The sequence below is a fragment of the Eptatretus burgeri genome, chromosome 3, assembly GCF_056783735.1.
Source record: "Eptatretus burgeri isolate ZD-2024b chromosome 3, Ebu_testis_v1, whole genome shotgun sequence".
NCBI classification, from domain to species: Eukaryota; Metazoa; Chordata; class Myxini; order Myxiniformes; family Myxinidae; genus Eptatretus; species Eptatretus burgeri.
Genome location: NC_140963.1, coordinates 89,074,599 through 89,089,691, shown reverse-complemented (window position 1 = coordinate 89,089,691; position 15,093 = coordinate 89,074,599). Strand labels below are relative to the sequence as shown.

At 44.5% G+C, this 15,093-nt stretch overlaps 1 protein-coding gene across 2 annotated transcripts in view; it reads left to right on the top strand.

Moving 5' to 3' along the window:
* The first annotated feature begins 311 nt into the window (after positions 1–311).
* The window catches only part of LOC147030404 (keratin, type I cytoskeletal 20-like), a 33,070-nt gene continuing 18,288 nt past the window's right edge, over positions 312–15,093 (top strand). Inside the window, exons 1-5 of one of the 2 annotated variants that reach the window (XM_085874419.1) lie at positions 314–757; positions 981–1,063; positions 7,718–7,874; positions 8,017–8,178; positions 9,997–10,122. In XM_085874419.1, coding sequence (XP_085730545.1) covers positions 473–757; positions 981–1,063; positions 7,718–7,874; positions 8,017–8,178; positions 9,997–10,122 — 813 coding nt within the window. In that variant the 5' untranslated portion in view covers positions 314–472. Of the gene's footprint in view, positions 758–980; positions 1,064–7,717; positions 7,875–8,016; positions 8,179–9,996; positions 10,123–15,093 lie in introns of both variants that reach the window. The other variant, XM_085874420.1, reaches the window with a different exon arrangement.

Here is a 15,093-nt window from a genome sequence, read left to right as displayed (position 1 = left end):
AAACGTAGTTCCATTTTCGAGCCTTTTCTTGATCAGCATTAATTGGTGCTGTTGCCAAATGCCCCATAAAGCGATTACAGGTGACTGTAATGGGCATCATCGTTGTCCTTTCATGTTCTGCTCAGTTTCTAATGAATTCGCCGAAACCAGCTGTCGCTATGGCAACCACAAGCACGACAGGTTGGTTACAGGATGCCGTGGGTCGTGACCAAAGGTTGATCCGCCTCCAACACCCTCCCCATCACCTCTCAGGTTCTGGCCAATGGCACCCGCAGCGAGGATCCAAGAGATCGCCCTATATAAAGCGCACCCACGATACCTTTGCAACGCCGATATATTGCTGCTGGGAAGGACATTGAAACAAAGGCTACTGCGTTGAATGGTGATTGCTCACCTTTTGTGGGAATTACCTCAAGATCGAAGCACAGTAAAAAATACAAGGGTACTGTAATCCTCTGACCTCTTGGAAACCATGGCTGCATCGTCCAGTGCACCCCCAAGACGCGCCATGAGCATAGACGGGAGGGCCCGCAGGCATGACATGCACATCTCTCCAGGAGGCACCACCTTCGGGAATGAGCAGACCCAGCTGAAAGACCTGAACGAGCGGCTCGGGGTCTACCTTGAGCGTGTTAGCTACCTGGAGAAGATCAATGGAGAGATGGAGGCCAGCATTAAGGTCGAGTTGGAGCAACGAGCGGCCAACGTGCCAGACTGGACCCGATATGAGCAGATCATCAAAGATCTGAGGCAGAAGGTGGGCACACGTGGATGGAGTACCATTCACACGACACCACTACGAGTATCTGAGGGTACACCAAAACTGCAGTTCACAATCACACGGTCCACCACTTTTTACATAGTGTACAAACAAATGTGCAGAAAGTCCTTTTTACATCCAATATAGGCAATTGCATCCACCGTAGTGCTCTAAACTGCATAATGTAGTGACATCTTATATTCATGACTTTCTATCACAGATTAATGACACAATAAATGAGAACACAAGCTTGTCACTGGAAATCGACAACAACCGGTTTGCAGGGAGTGATTTCCGTCAAAAGTGAGTCATCAGTTCTGATTCTTTCAATTTTCATCCTTTGTTCTTGACCTTTCATCTGTGTGTTATCTCTCTAATTGTTTACTCACGAACAAAATGGTCCCTCGATAAAGGTATACCTGGAAATCCCAAACAACCCTTTTGAAACCCCAAGTGGTAGTTCACCTTAAATTGAGGGGATGGTCCTGTAAAGATCTATTTCGATCGATGATCCATTTTAGTTGAGAATTCTCCCCTAATGATTCGTCCTTACAAACGGATGAATCATTGGCCAATTCTGATAAGATGAAAACTATTTGTCATGCTGTTTGTTTCTATTTCAAAAACTCCCTCAGTGGGAATGATCTATTTTCTTTCTTTCTTTTTTATTTCTTTCTTGAGAGCAAACCAACCTATACGTGATATAACAAAGGCCAAAACAGCTGGCTGAATGGAGTCTGTGCTCTGACAGCTGTGAACTTGGCGGTGACTTCCAAAATGCTTACCCTATTGCAGATTTCTCATTTTTTTTACAGCACAAACCAATTGTTTTTGACTCACACCAGTCAGGAGACAAATAAATAAGTGTTCAAAGTTGAAGAATGGAATCCCCTTCGTAGCTGAAGAAGGCTATTGGCACACATTGCATGCGAGCATCTGGGAGTCATGAATTTAGTCGAGCTGGATAGGAGCTGCAATCCGCATAGCGACCACATTCTGAGATATCAAGCAGTGTAACCTGGTCTCAGTATATCCAACAAGCCATCTTTCTAATCTCAAGTCTGAACTTTCAAACCTGTGTCCCTCCTCCAAATCCTGGTGGCATCTGGTTAAGTTTGTTTCTGGTAAATGTTCCCCCTCCATTCCTTCCCTTACCTCAAATGGCCGCACAGCTGACACGGCACATGAAAAGCCTGAATGCCTAAACTCTGTGTTTGCTTCTAAATATTGTGTCCCAAACCCATCGCTTTCTGTACCGACCTTACACAATCGCACCCAGCTATTCCTGTACTCTGTGTCCTTTTCTCCTGACAAGGTGAAGAGCTTGCTGTCAAACCTCGACTCAGGTTCTGCAACCGGTTTCAAATGGCATCAGCCCACGTGTCCTAAAAACCTGCTCTGCTGCTCTCGCTCACCCTCTGTCTGTTGTATTCACCCTCTCATTTGCTCAAGGCCATCTGCCTTCTGCTTGGAAATCAGCAAACATTACCACTCTGCATTAAAAAAAAAAAGGTGCAAAAACAGATCCCTGCAACTACAGACCAATCAGCCTTCTTCGAATCAACAGCAAGGTAATGGAATTCATCATCGCTTCAGACATTAAATTCTTCCTCTTCTCCAATGGCCTGATTTCCGATCATCAATTTCGATTCAGACCAGGTCACTCTACACTGGATATGCTGCTTCTGCTCTCCCAACAATGGATGGAGATTCTCAATGCCAGACGTGAGATCAGAGCAATCTCCTTTGACATATCGTGTGCCATTGATATGGTCTGGCACCCTGCCCTGCTCACCAAACTCTTCATATGGTATCCAAGGACATCTCCACTCATGGCTCGCAGACTTCTTCTCCTGTCAGAGCCAACGGTTTTGTTTTTACCCACAAACAAAAGGATCCCACTGTAAAGTCTCAGCATCAATTACTGTAAATATACTGTAAAGGTATACCTGGAAACCCCAAACAACCCTTTTGAAACCCCAAGTGGTAGTTCACCTTAAATTGAGAGGATGGTCCTGTAAAGATCTATTTCGATCGATGATCCATTTTAGTTGAGAATTCTCCCCTAATGATTCATCCTTACAAACGGATGAATCATTGGCCAATTCTGATAAGATGAAAACTATTTGTCATGCTGTTTGTTTCTCTTTCAAAAACTCTCTCAGTGGGAATGATCTACATTTGTTTGAAATGGTATTGCGTTGAAACCTTAAAATGTTGAAACCCTTAATGGAGTGTTGAAACTATTCATAAAGTTCTCCCATCTCCTCTTCCTGTCCAGGCTGGAGTTCCTCAAGGCAGTGTTCTGGGCCCTGTTCTTTTTCTGATTTTCATCAATGATCTCTCTGACTCTCTGGAAAATCTTCTTCATCTCTTTGCTGATGACTCCACCCTCTGCCATACCACCTGTCATCCCTCAGATCGGGAAGCAGCAGCCTCTTCACTCTCTGCAGATCTGGGTAAAATCACAAGCTGGTCCAACCTGTGGAACATGTCTTTCAACCCTGAGAAACCACACATTCTCACTTTCACTATGTCTCTCCGAAAGGACCATCTGGACCCCCCCCACCTCCCCCATCGACTTTCTCAACAATACTCTTGAAGAAGTCCTTTCATCCAATCTTCTGGGTCTCACTATCTGCCATGATCTTTCCTAGGAAAGCCACATTTCCAAGTTGGCCTCCAAAGCCAGTCACCGACTGGGCATCTTCCATCATGCAAAGTCCTTCCTTGGCACACCTGAGCTCCTGACCACATACAAAGCTTTCTTCTGCAGCCTGATGGAATACTACTCTCCCCTCTGGGCTGGTGCTCCTGCCTCTCACCTTTCTCGGCTTCACACTGGAGAAACCAAGGCATTTAGGATCATTGGTATGATCTTTGGGTCTCTCACCCTCTCATCACAGGCAGAAAGTCCGTTTTACAGCGAGGATCCAAGAGATCGCCTTATATAAAGCTGAGAATGATCTGTATCAGGCAGTGGAGGGAGATATCGCTTCACTCCGCAGCCAGACTAACGACATAAACCTGTCATGTTCAGAACTGGATCTTTCTGTCTTCTACTGCCTTCTCTCTGGCCTCGCCCCCTCCCCCTGTACTTTCTGAGATATGTCCCCACCCTCCATATTTTCGCAGGGCGCTCAAGGTTTGCCAGCAACCCCCTTTTGGTAAAACTACCAAAATCACGAATCACTGCTCACCTTCACGTTTTCATTCCTCTTTTTTCCCACCTTTGGAACAAACTCCCACACACTCTTCAATTCCACTCTTCCCTCCAGGTCTGCAAAACAGCTGTTCAGCACCATCTCTTATCTTCTCCCATCCAAAACCATGATCTTTTCTACTCCCACTAATCCACACCAAACCCACCTCCTTCAAATTCCAAGCTTTCCTTCCTGAAAGTCCCTGTAATGCCCATCTTCTATTCCCCATGTTCCCCACCCCATCCCTCTCCCTTCCACAGATCTCCTAATGTGTCTGTTCCCCACTGTTTTGTCCCTCCCACTCCCGCTCCTCTTGTCTCCTGCTTCCCTTGTTGTACATTGTGTGTGTTAGCTCTTATATGAGCCTCAACAGTAAATACAAAATAAAAAGACCAGACCACTGGGTGCCCACAATTTAAACAGGGATTTGTAATATTTGTTCAGAGTATCAGCAATAACTCAACTTGTCTTCACAAATCACACCATGGGATCTTTAACGTGTGCCAATGACAAGTGCTGGCAGTCGGGTACTCTGGCTTAACGTCCTTCCAAAGGATAGCCCACACATTGATGCCTTGTGAAATGCTAGAAGTGTTTCCTTTGTTTTTTGTGGGGTTTTTTGGAGTGGAGGTTCTTTACATAATGGAGGCTCATGGAAGCACAAGGTAGATCTGACAGAGGGATAAACATCAAGGGAATGGAAGAACAGGATAAGAGGAGAGGATTAACTACGGTCATACCAGCAGTGTCATGGCCATGCTTGTAGAACTCTGTCGCCCACCTTGGAGAGTTGAGGACTCCAAAGCCATCTCGCCTTGATGTACTGCACTTCCTACGACCTGGTGGACATCAGGTGGAGTGCATACCTCACTGAGACATCCTCACTTACCAGAGGACATGGATTCCACTTCATGATACTGAGCTGCAGTACTCAGGTATATGCCTCATCCTTCTTGCCTCGCACCTGCAGGGATTGGAAGCACCTGGAGAAGAACCCTGCCATTTCATCCTCCCTGAATGTCTTAAAAACCACGTTGCAGGGGCTAGTCAGAAAACATTATATCTGGCCTTAAAGTCAATGCAAAAGAAGGTTAAACTAATTTTTCAACAAAGACTTTGGGTTAATACCCAAACATTATTACTCCCCTACTACTTTCACCAGAGTGGGACTATAGGTTTGATCTCCATCTGTCTGTCGATCCGTCCCACCGGTGGTTTTTCAGACATTTTTTTCCATACCCTTCAACACATTCAACTGAAACTTGGTACATGGATTTATTATGACTAGTACGTGCCCGTAAAAAATAAAAAAAATGATAATAATAAATAAATATTCAAACCGCAAGCAACAAACAACAACCACACAGGTCGTTTCTTCGCTCTCGCGTGCCCGTACGTGCGTGGCCCGGAAGTTCGCATATTATTCGCAGTTACGATTATTCGCAATTTAGTTTTAATACCCAATTATTCAATTAGCGCCAACGTATTTTACCTTTTCGCAATGTCGTGGCAAGGAAAAACAAAAAGAGAAGAGAAGAGAGAGAAAAAAAATTTACTTCCTGGTTCGGAGCATTCCAGCACTCTGATGTTACCGAAATTTATGCACCATCTAATATGAAAACGATCATAACTTGGGGCATTGTGTTTATCTATAAATGCGCATAAGAAATCGAGAAATTATTAGAATACACGAAGTCATCATTATCCGGAAGCCCGTACGCTGTAACCCGTAATGGGGAACGCGACTGAGCTTCCCTTCCCCATCGGCCACGCCCACGCAACAACGTGTCTTGTCATTGGTTTGGTAAATAAATGGCCATAATTTGGGAAGCACTTGTCCGATTAATATCAAACCTTGAAAAGGCACATCCTCAGATCCCCAGCAATATATCTGGCAAGTTTCAATTAGATCGGACCAGTGGTTGTCGAGAAACAGCGGTCACACACACACACACACACACACACACACACACACACACACACACACACACACACACACACACACACACACACACACACACACACACACACACACACACACACACATTGCTGGAATTATAGATAGATAAGTTGCAGAACAAGTTCGAGTTTCAGGGTGTTTCATCAATTTTTCACGGAGTTATGCCTTTTTAGACTTTGAGATAATATCACATATACATGGACCAGTGTTCAGCTGCCTTGACTCCACCCACTGCTTTACACCCATTGACTGGACAGCTGGCCTGACTCTACCCCAATACCAGAGAGTTGGTGTCAAAGCCACCCAATGCTCGCCTGTTTATACATTTATCGTTTTTAAAAGACTAGTCTAATAATATTTTTTATAAAGCATTGCAGTGAAGTCTGATTCAAATAATTTTAAACAAATATATGTATTTGTATATTATAATCAGTAAAAAATAGTGTGGTAGATAAAAAATATTAGAAAGGAAAAAAAGTTTAACGTTGATGTGCTACAAAAAAGTTAAGTTCAAAACAGGTCAAAAATAAAAATAAAAATTGAAATTGTTTTTAAATTTCTTCTTCACTACATCAATATATAATATACCCCAAAGGAACCTCCATGCCAAATATCAGCATCCGAGTACACATATTAAATGAATGGCAAGCTTCTAAATAACTTGCACCAAACACTAACATTTTCACGCTGTGTTGACCCATGGCCGAGTGCAATTGGAATGAGACTAGGTACATAACCACGATGTATTATACTGTATATGTACACAAGTTGTTCGCATGTTTTTGCTTCATGTACAGTGTGTACATCAGGCTATTTTTAATATGAAAGAGGCAATGCCTGGAAAGGAAACGAAACACAGTAGGTGTTAAAGCAAACTAAATTTTTATCTCCGGTTTGGTATCCTAGTTATCTTTATTGGTTTCTAGTTTTACAAAATATATCAGTAAATAAACTTGTTTTTCCTTAAATTTTGCAGAATAGACCCAAGCATCATTGGTTGGAAGTTTCTTCTTCTTCATTTTGGTACCAGCATTGGCTCGAGCGTGCGTTAAATGCAAACGAATTTTTTATCTCCCATAGGGGACATGTATTGCAAAGCAATTCTCACTCTTGTTTCCATTTGGTATTGCTGATTTATTTCTGTGCTGTTCTTCAGGTCCTGATTTAAGCTGGCAGTATAACCTCGAGATACGCACACTTGCATCTGAGTTGTCTAACTTGGGTTTGAATCGGGTTTGAATGCCAACGCAGCAATAAATTGTCAGTCTGGTGTTTCACAGGAAGGGTGATTCATCAATGTGCGTGTGCCATTCCTCGGATGGATGTTAAACTGGGTGTCCCATCTGTCGGCATTTGTTGCTGGATGTTAAAGATCACATTGTGTCATCCATGAAGCGTGGGTGAGCTATCGCCGGCACCATGAACAAATTACAAATTCCTGCCAGAACGACTCCATCGAGTGTCGAGCCTCGCCAGCCAATTCGTGAAAGACTTGGGCTAATAACTTCCCCCTGCCAAAACCCCACAAGAATTAGGGCATGATTGTGGCCGTTAAAGAAGAAGAAAAATCAGGTCCTGATTTATTTATGGCTTTGAACCTGCTGATATCACTGAGTGTTTGAAACTCTCCTTGACCAATGGAGTGAGTACAACAAGCTTTAACATGTGTAATGTCATATAACGAGCTGTTCTTCACTGGTTGCACACTTGAATTTTCTCATCACAGATGGTAAACTTCTTGTGGTGGACCATAACCGTACTCTGCATTTCAATCTTCCCATGTCGCATGTGTAGGTGGGAAACTGAGAATGATCTGTATCAGGCAGTGGAGGGAGATATCGCTTCACTCCGCAGCCAGACTAATGACATAAACCTGTCATGTTCAGAACTGGAGACGCACCTGGAATGCCTGCGCAGTGATCTGGAGTCCATGCGGAGACAGCATAAGGAGGTAGGCAAAATGAGTGAGTAGACAACCAATTCGCCGATATAGTATTTGTACAAAACTTTCAAGGAATATTATAAAATAAATCGTAAAAAATAAATTGCTTGTTCAAATCTTACCTGACCATGGCTTCATACTTTTTGATCAGGAAAAAGAAAAACTGAGCAAAGGACTAAGTGATGGTATGTCAGTTGAAGTGGATGCTGTAAAGGGGATCAATTTGAATGAGATCCTGAATGGAGTTCGCAACAAATATGAAGAAATTGTGAAAAAGAACCAACAGGAGGCTGAAGAAGAATATCAATCAAAGGTGTGTGGACTTTCCTTTGCTCACAACTTCACATTATCTCTGAATAGGGCTGCCAGGTTTGAATGCATGCATGATGATGAATATTAATGCAAAAAATATGGAAGCATTACAATGGGAAAGAGGGGGATAAGACAGTATTAGAAAGATAGACTTGCTGTTCTCACATCACAGACAAGATCGTGGACTCTGATTTAGTTGTTTTTAACCACCTCTCATATGCTCTAGCCTCCTCTGCTCTCTTAATATCTCTTCAACCCTCCTCAGCTCCTCCAAGATGTGCACATTCCTCAATTTAACCCCTCTTCAGTGATCACAGTTTCACCCTCATTATCCCAGTTCAGTGTACACCTCAATTAATTTGTTCCTCTTTTCACCCATTTGTGGAACTTTCTTCTGGAGGTGGTTCGACTGCACTCTTCCCTTCAAAGGCTTCAAGCAAGTGGGGCACCGTAATATTACATCATCCTTAATTCTAACCTGCAATCCATTGTTACCCCCATTAACCATATTTAACATAAACCTCTTACTTACAGTTTAGTGTGTTACCTCCCCGCCTATCTCCTCTTTTACCGTTCGTTAATTTCCTTATTTGTTTTGTCCATATTTGGAACCAGTCGCACTGTCAGTTTGTGGCTTCATTACCATCTGTCACCTCACTCTTCCATGAGTGTTAATCATCTGCCGAAGAAAGCCATAATTGATGCCTTGTGAAACAATATCATAGTGGAAATTCATAACTGATCATGAATGAAGATGAAAAAAAAAATCCACTTTTTTCCAAATCATATTCAGTTGGCCGCATTTCCAGATTGACAAACTTCAATGAGTAAGTTGTACATCCTTATGTACCTTGTTCTTCTTTCATATGCAGCAAAGGGCTGAGGGTGCAGCTGTCCCACTAATGCAGTGCACTCTGCTCGTTTGGGTAGGAATTTGGCCATGGTGCTGGTGATATCTCACCTACTGTTGGCAAAGGACACAATGAGATCTCTATCGTTCACTAACAAATGCAAGTAGAAGGGACGCCAATGTAACATCCATCCAAGGGATAGCACATACATTGACGAATCACTCTGCATGTGAAACATCGGGATGACATTTTATAGGTGGGTCGGGATTTCGACCCATGCTCGAGAGCTTAGAGGCGAGTGTGCATATCTCCAGGCCATCGAGTCAGCCCCACAGGTACCTGCAAAGGTAAGAAAACCAACACAAAACAGGACAGTTGAAGAGACTTCGAGAAATGTTTGGGTAAATGGTTTGGGTAAAACAGGGCTGGCAGGATGGACTAGATGTACACACAGTCACCTCAAAGCTGTGTAGCTTGGGTTTGAATCCCAACCCAGCTATAAACTGTCATCCCAGTGTTTCACAGGCAGTGAGATTCATCAATGTTTGTGCGATCCCTCAGAAGGACGTTAAACAGGACATCATGTCTGCCAGCAATAGTTTGTGGACATTATAGATCCAATGGTGTCCTTTGTGAAGAGTTCGTGAAAAAACCCTAACTCCAACCCCAACCCAAACAGCTTGGCTATTACCGGCACCCTGAACATATTCCAAATTCCTTTCCTGGTTTTTAAGTCGAAGTGGCAACCCGACCAATATTGTCGCCTCTTCATAACTGCTTCGGCAACATCAATGTTCTGCATAGGACATAGGGCATGGTGGATAGTGATGATGAAATGCTAAACGAAATCGCCATCTTAGATCAGCAATAACTTGCTGCATCTTGGCAGTAACGGCTATTCAGTGACTATTATGAAAAGTCATTGACGATTTATGTTTCTGCCTTTCTTTGCACGATGCTACCTGCAGTGTAAGATGGCAGTTCCCCAGATGATGAAGAGTTGTGAGGCCCTGGAGGCGAGTCGTTCTGAGGTTACAGAGTTGCGAAGTTTATTGCAAACCCTCTCCATCGAGTACCAGTCATTAAACAGTATGGTATGTGAAATTCCAGCTCCATAATGTCACAGTTGTCAAAAGGTACATCACTTTCATCAAGCAAAATGGAAGTTGCACACCCATTAAATAATGAAAGACTACGGGGTGATGCCTAAAAGGATGGTATGAAGTTTACTTATTATTATTGTGATTTAAATGTCTGCATTTGTAACCTTGCTATTCAAAACCTGGAACAACCAAAATGATTGGTTGAAATCCAAAGTCTGTTTGGACTACTGTGGTGATAAATTATATATTCAACCTATGCAGGGGATTTGAAACTTGACTAAACGTGCATATGTGAAATGAGTGGGGTAAAGTTGAGTGCATCCCAACTTGCAGTTGTTTTTGGTCAATTATTATATTAAATGACAACACATTGGCACATACAACTTTATGATGGAATTGCCAATGTGTTGGCATTTAATATCATTGGCCAAGCATCACTGTTAGATGGGATGTCCTGACATATATAAATACATACATCTTATATATTATTTCCGAGTTTGTGGTTTCGTGTCGCGCTATCTTCGACTTTGTTCTGCGCTCGAGTAACGTGATATTCGGCTTACATTATCTCAAAGACCATATGAGGTGCATGGCACAAAAAACGTAAATAAAATGGTTCTGAAACAGTGAAATCGTATTCCACTTACAGCATTAAAGTAAAATTACTACTGATACTCTGCATCAGTTCCTTTCTCAAACACACCCACCCCAACATGTCGCGCAGAGCGCGGGTCATGCTCGTACATATTATATACATGTGTATATATATATATATATATATATATATATATATATATATATATATATATATATATATATATACACAGTATTACCCCGCTTATCCGCCCCCCCCCCTCTTATCCGCCACCCTCGCTATCCGCCGTGATTTGCTCAGGAACCGAACATCCGAGCTAAAAGCTTAGCAAATTCCCCCGCTCATCCGCCACTCCGCTATCCGCTATCCGCCAGGTCTGCCCGACGTATGTAGTAATGGAAATCCCTGCAAAATTACCCCGCTTATCCGCCCGTGACATCCGCCAGTGATGAGTCATCAGGAAATTTCTCGCTTCCGTGGAGAAATGTACTAATGAGCCTGTGGCAGTACACATCCGGTCGAGTATTGTGAAATCTAATTTTGCTTATGCTTTCGTGGCATTTGCAGCGCTATCTCCAGTGTGTATTGTGGATCTCACAGTGCTTAGTGGATTAGTGGTTTCTAAAAAAAGTTTGAAACAGCATGGCTCATGTAGAGTGGAAATAAAAAGGGACCATCAGTGTTTGACGGTGAAAGAGAAGAGAGAAATCTGTGAGTACTCTAAGAGTTTTCCATCAAAATCTCAACAAGACATTGCCAATTTCTTCGCAGCGAAATGGGGAAAGCCCGTGAAGAGGAGGACAATCGGTGACGTGATAAAACAGTCAGACCAATGGCTGAACAAATCGCTGGACGCGTATATGATGCGTCAAGTCGGTGGCAAACATTCGAATATGGAACAAGCGCTCTTTCTTTGGTTTAGCTCAGCACGTGCTAAAACCATTCCACTAACTGAAGCTATACTGAGGACGAAAGCCATGTTTTTTGGAGGAAAGCTGGAAATTGTCGACTTCCATTACTCGAATGGTTGGATGAATCGCTTCAAAATGCGCCATGGTATATCATGTCGGAAGTTATGCGGTGAAAGTGCTCGTGTGTGCCAGGATTTAGTGAGTGCTGGTAGAACACAGGCAAAGGGTGTGCTGAAAGATGACCAGCCTCGTGATGTCTACAACATGGATGAAATGGGCCTGTTCTACCATATGCTGCCTGACCGATCTCTCACTACGGGGGAGTATTCGAGGGGAACTAAGAAAGCAAAAGCTCGAATATCGCTAGCTGTTTGCAGCAACGCTGACGGTAGTGATAAGTCCCGTTTACTAGTCATCGGGAAAAGTGCTAATCCCAGGTGCTTCAAGGGATTCAAGCATGACTTGTATTGCGATTACCGCAACAACAAAAAGTCGTGGATGACCAGCTTAGTGTTCCACGATTGGCTGCGCAATTTCGAGAAGAAAATGCGAATAGCGAACCGCCATGTGCTGATGTTGGTAGATAATGCGCCATCTCATATAATGTCCGAGAACGAGAAGGGCCAAGTCGGTCTCACTAATATGAAAGTGCATTTCCTGCCGCCTAACACGACGTCGCATCTCCAGCCCATGGATGCCGGTGTCATAAACAATTTCAAGCAGCATTATGGAAGATATCAACGACAGCATTTGGTGGATGCGATTGACGAAAATCGAGAACCGAAGCTGGAACTGAGCGACGTTATTCGCTTCTCCAAGATGGCTTGGGATGAAGTAAAACCCGAAACCATCAAGAACTGTTTCAAACACACTGGCATCATCCCGGACAATTGGTTCGATCCTGCGACAACGTCCTTTTCTTCGACCGCCACCAGCACTACGTATCCGAGGAACATTTTCAAACAGATCGCTGAACATTTCAACATAGATAGAGCCGTGCTGATAACACCAGAAGAATTCGATCATGTCAATGATAATCTAGAACCAACCGAGGTTCTTACAGATGATGAAATTGTCGATCTTGTGACTACCATTCATGACGAGGATACCGAGGAACCAGATGCGCCTGAAGAAGTATCCACGGTTCCTAGCGCATTGGAAGCAAGGAGCGCCTTGGAACAAGTCACGAGGTACAGAGAGAGCAACCGTAATACGAACGAGGAAGATATTACTGCCATTTCAAAACTCAGGATACACCTGAATGAACTTGTAATCTCTGTCGCTGAACAAAAGGAAATTACTGATTTCTTCCATCCTGTTGGGGTCCTGTAATGGCTCCGTAACACACATGTATGTGCGGCAATAAAAACGTGAATAATTTATGAAAGTATTGTTACGAATTTCGGTCCGCCCAGCGTGCGATCGGCCACGGAACTCAAATTGCGACCGCGTCGCCCACCGGAACGGACAATTCAGTCGTGACCCTCCTTGGAACTACTGCCAGGAGCTAGTCATGGGTGGGTCTTTCGACCCCACCACAATCGTGCCAATCGGCCACCCGCGCAAGATAGGGTTGTTTGCCAAACTCGACCTACCTAAGTACCTGCGCGGGTAGTTAACCGGGCGATCGTACCTCGCCACTGGCCGGCCTAGGACACGAACCGCTTAAGCGGTCCGTTCCGTGCTTCAATGATAACCGAGCGGTGTTATCGCCGGCCCTGATAGACGTGATTATTTACCGGGTGCTTACACCCCTCTACCAATTATTTCCGTGATGCAAGATGGAACTTTCAAACAAGGGAAAGGACGCAACGAAACGGGGAACAGTTTAACAAGCACATTAATTGCACACTCAGACAAGCACGTATTTTACAGCCATACAGTAATTCAGGCACGTATACAATGAAAGCAAGCAAAGGCAGAGTTACAACCAAATGAAGTCTATATTTCACACGCACACTAGACAATTCGACTTATAAGACGGCGCCACCACATGCATTTACACAAAAGCAAAGGAAAAAGCCACCCTCAAAGGTAAGGGTGGCAGACAGGTTTGTGGACCAAATGTGCGTGGAACCTGGATGAGCGGCCAGGTCCACGAGACCGAAGGGTCTTACCCGCGTCCTCGTGGTGCGATGGCAGGCAAGCCGCGATGTCAGCGTAGCTGCGCCTGGCTTCGTGCCTCTGGCGTGGCCGGTGAGCTCTCTCCTTCGATCGGCCCCCGTTTGCCTTTCCCGTCCGCTTCGAGCTCCGTGTCCCGACTCTGCCCCACCGACACTGCCGCCGTCGGCCTCTTCGAGCTCCGGCTGTTCTCCACCGACTCCAGACTGCCACTCTCCAGACCCGACTTGACTGCCGACTCACTGCTCTGCCAACACACACTGCTACTGCCACACTCTCGACCCGACTTGACTGCCGACTCATTGCTCTGCCGACACACACTGCTACTGCCACACTCTGCCGACGCTCCAGACCTGACTTGACTGCCGACTCACTGCCACACTGCTGCTGCCACTCCACTGCTCCCACTTTACTGCCACTCCACCAACCCGACTTGACTGCCGCTCACTGCGCCGTGCTCGCGCTTATATAGGCCGGGGGAGGAGTGCATATGCAAATTTGTGGATCACAGCGGGTTCGGAGGCGGGGCTACACCACCTGATGCTCAGCCATTGGATGGAAGAAAAGTGGGCGTGAATCATTCCTGATCCGTTTTTCGAGGCGAAAGGAACCCATTCACAACCCATGGCCTGATGTTTGGTAGAAAGGCGAAGGTGGTGGGAGTTTGCTGCGGTGGTTTGGGAAGGGTGTTGGTGGTGGTGATTTGGTTGCTGGCGGGCGTCGTTTGAGAATGGCGGTGAAGCGATGTTTGCGGGGTGGAGTTATGGAGGTAAAGAGGCGAAGGTGGTGGTGGTTCGGTGTAGTTGTTTGGGGGTGTTATTGGTGGTGGCGATTTGGTTGTTGGGGGATGATTGGTCCAAAATAACGACAGCAAAAGAAAAACGGCTATCTCAAAGGATCGCAGCCCTGTGAACACGAAAACCCCTCTAAACAACGGTGGGTAAATCTAACTACACAATTACTTATAGTCATAACTGATCTAAAGGCCCGGTCACACCTTGACGTTTTAGCCAGCGATGGCAACGTATTAAAATGTATGTAAAACGCTGGCTGACGTTGAACTTTTGATGTTTTTTTTTTTTAAGATTCGGACGTATTCATAACGAGTTGGTCGTATGCATAACATATTAGTAATGGACACAGAACGTTTCGTTGTGTTATAGATAACTTATACCAACGAATGCTGAACCTGTTGTCGGCCTACACAACCGATGCCCAACGATAGTCTAACTCAGGCATAGCGCGTTGCACGCATCGCCGACGATGTCGTGACGTAGCCTATTAAAAGGCTGACGCACAACGATTCGAATCATAACTGCCGTAGAAATGGAAGTG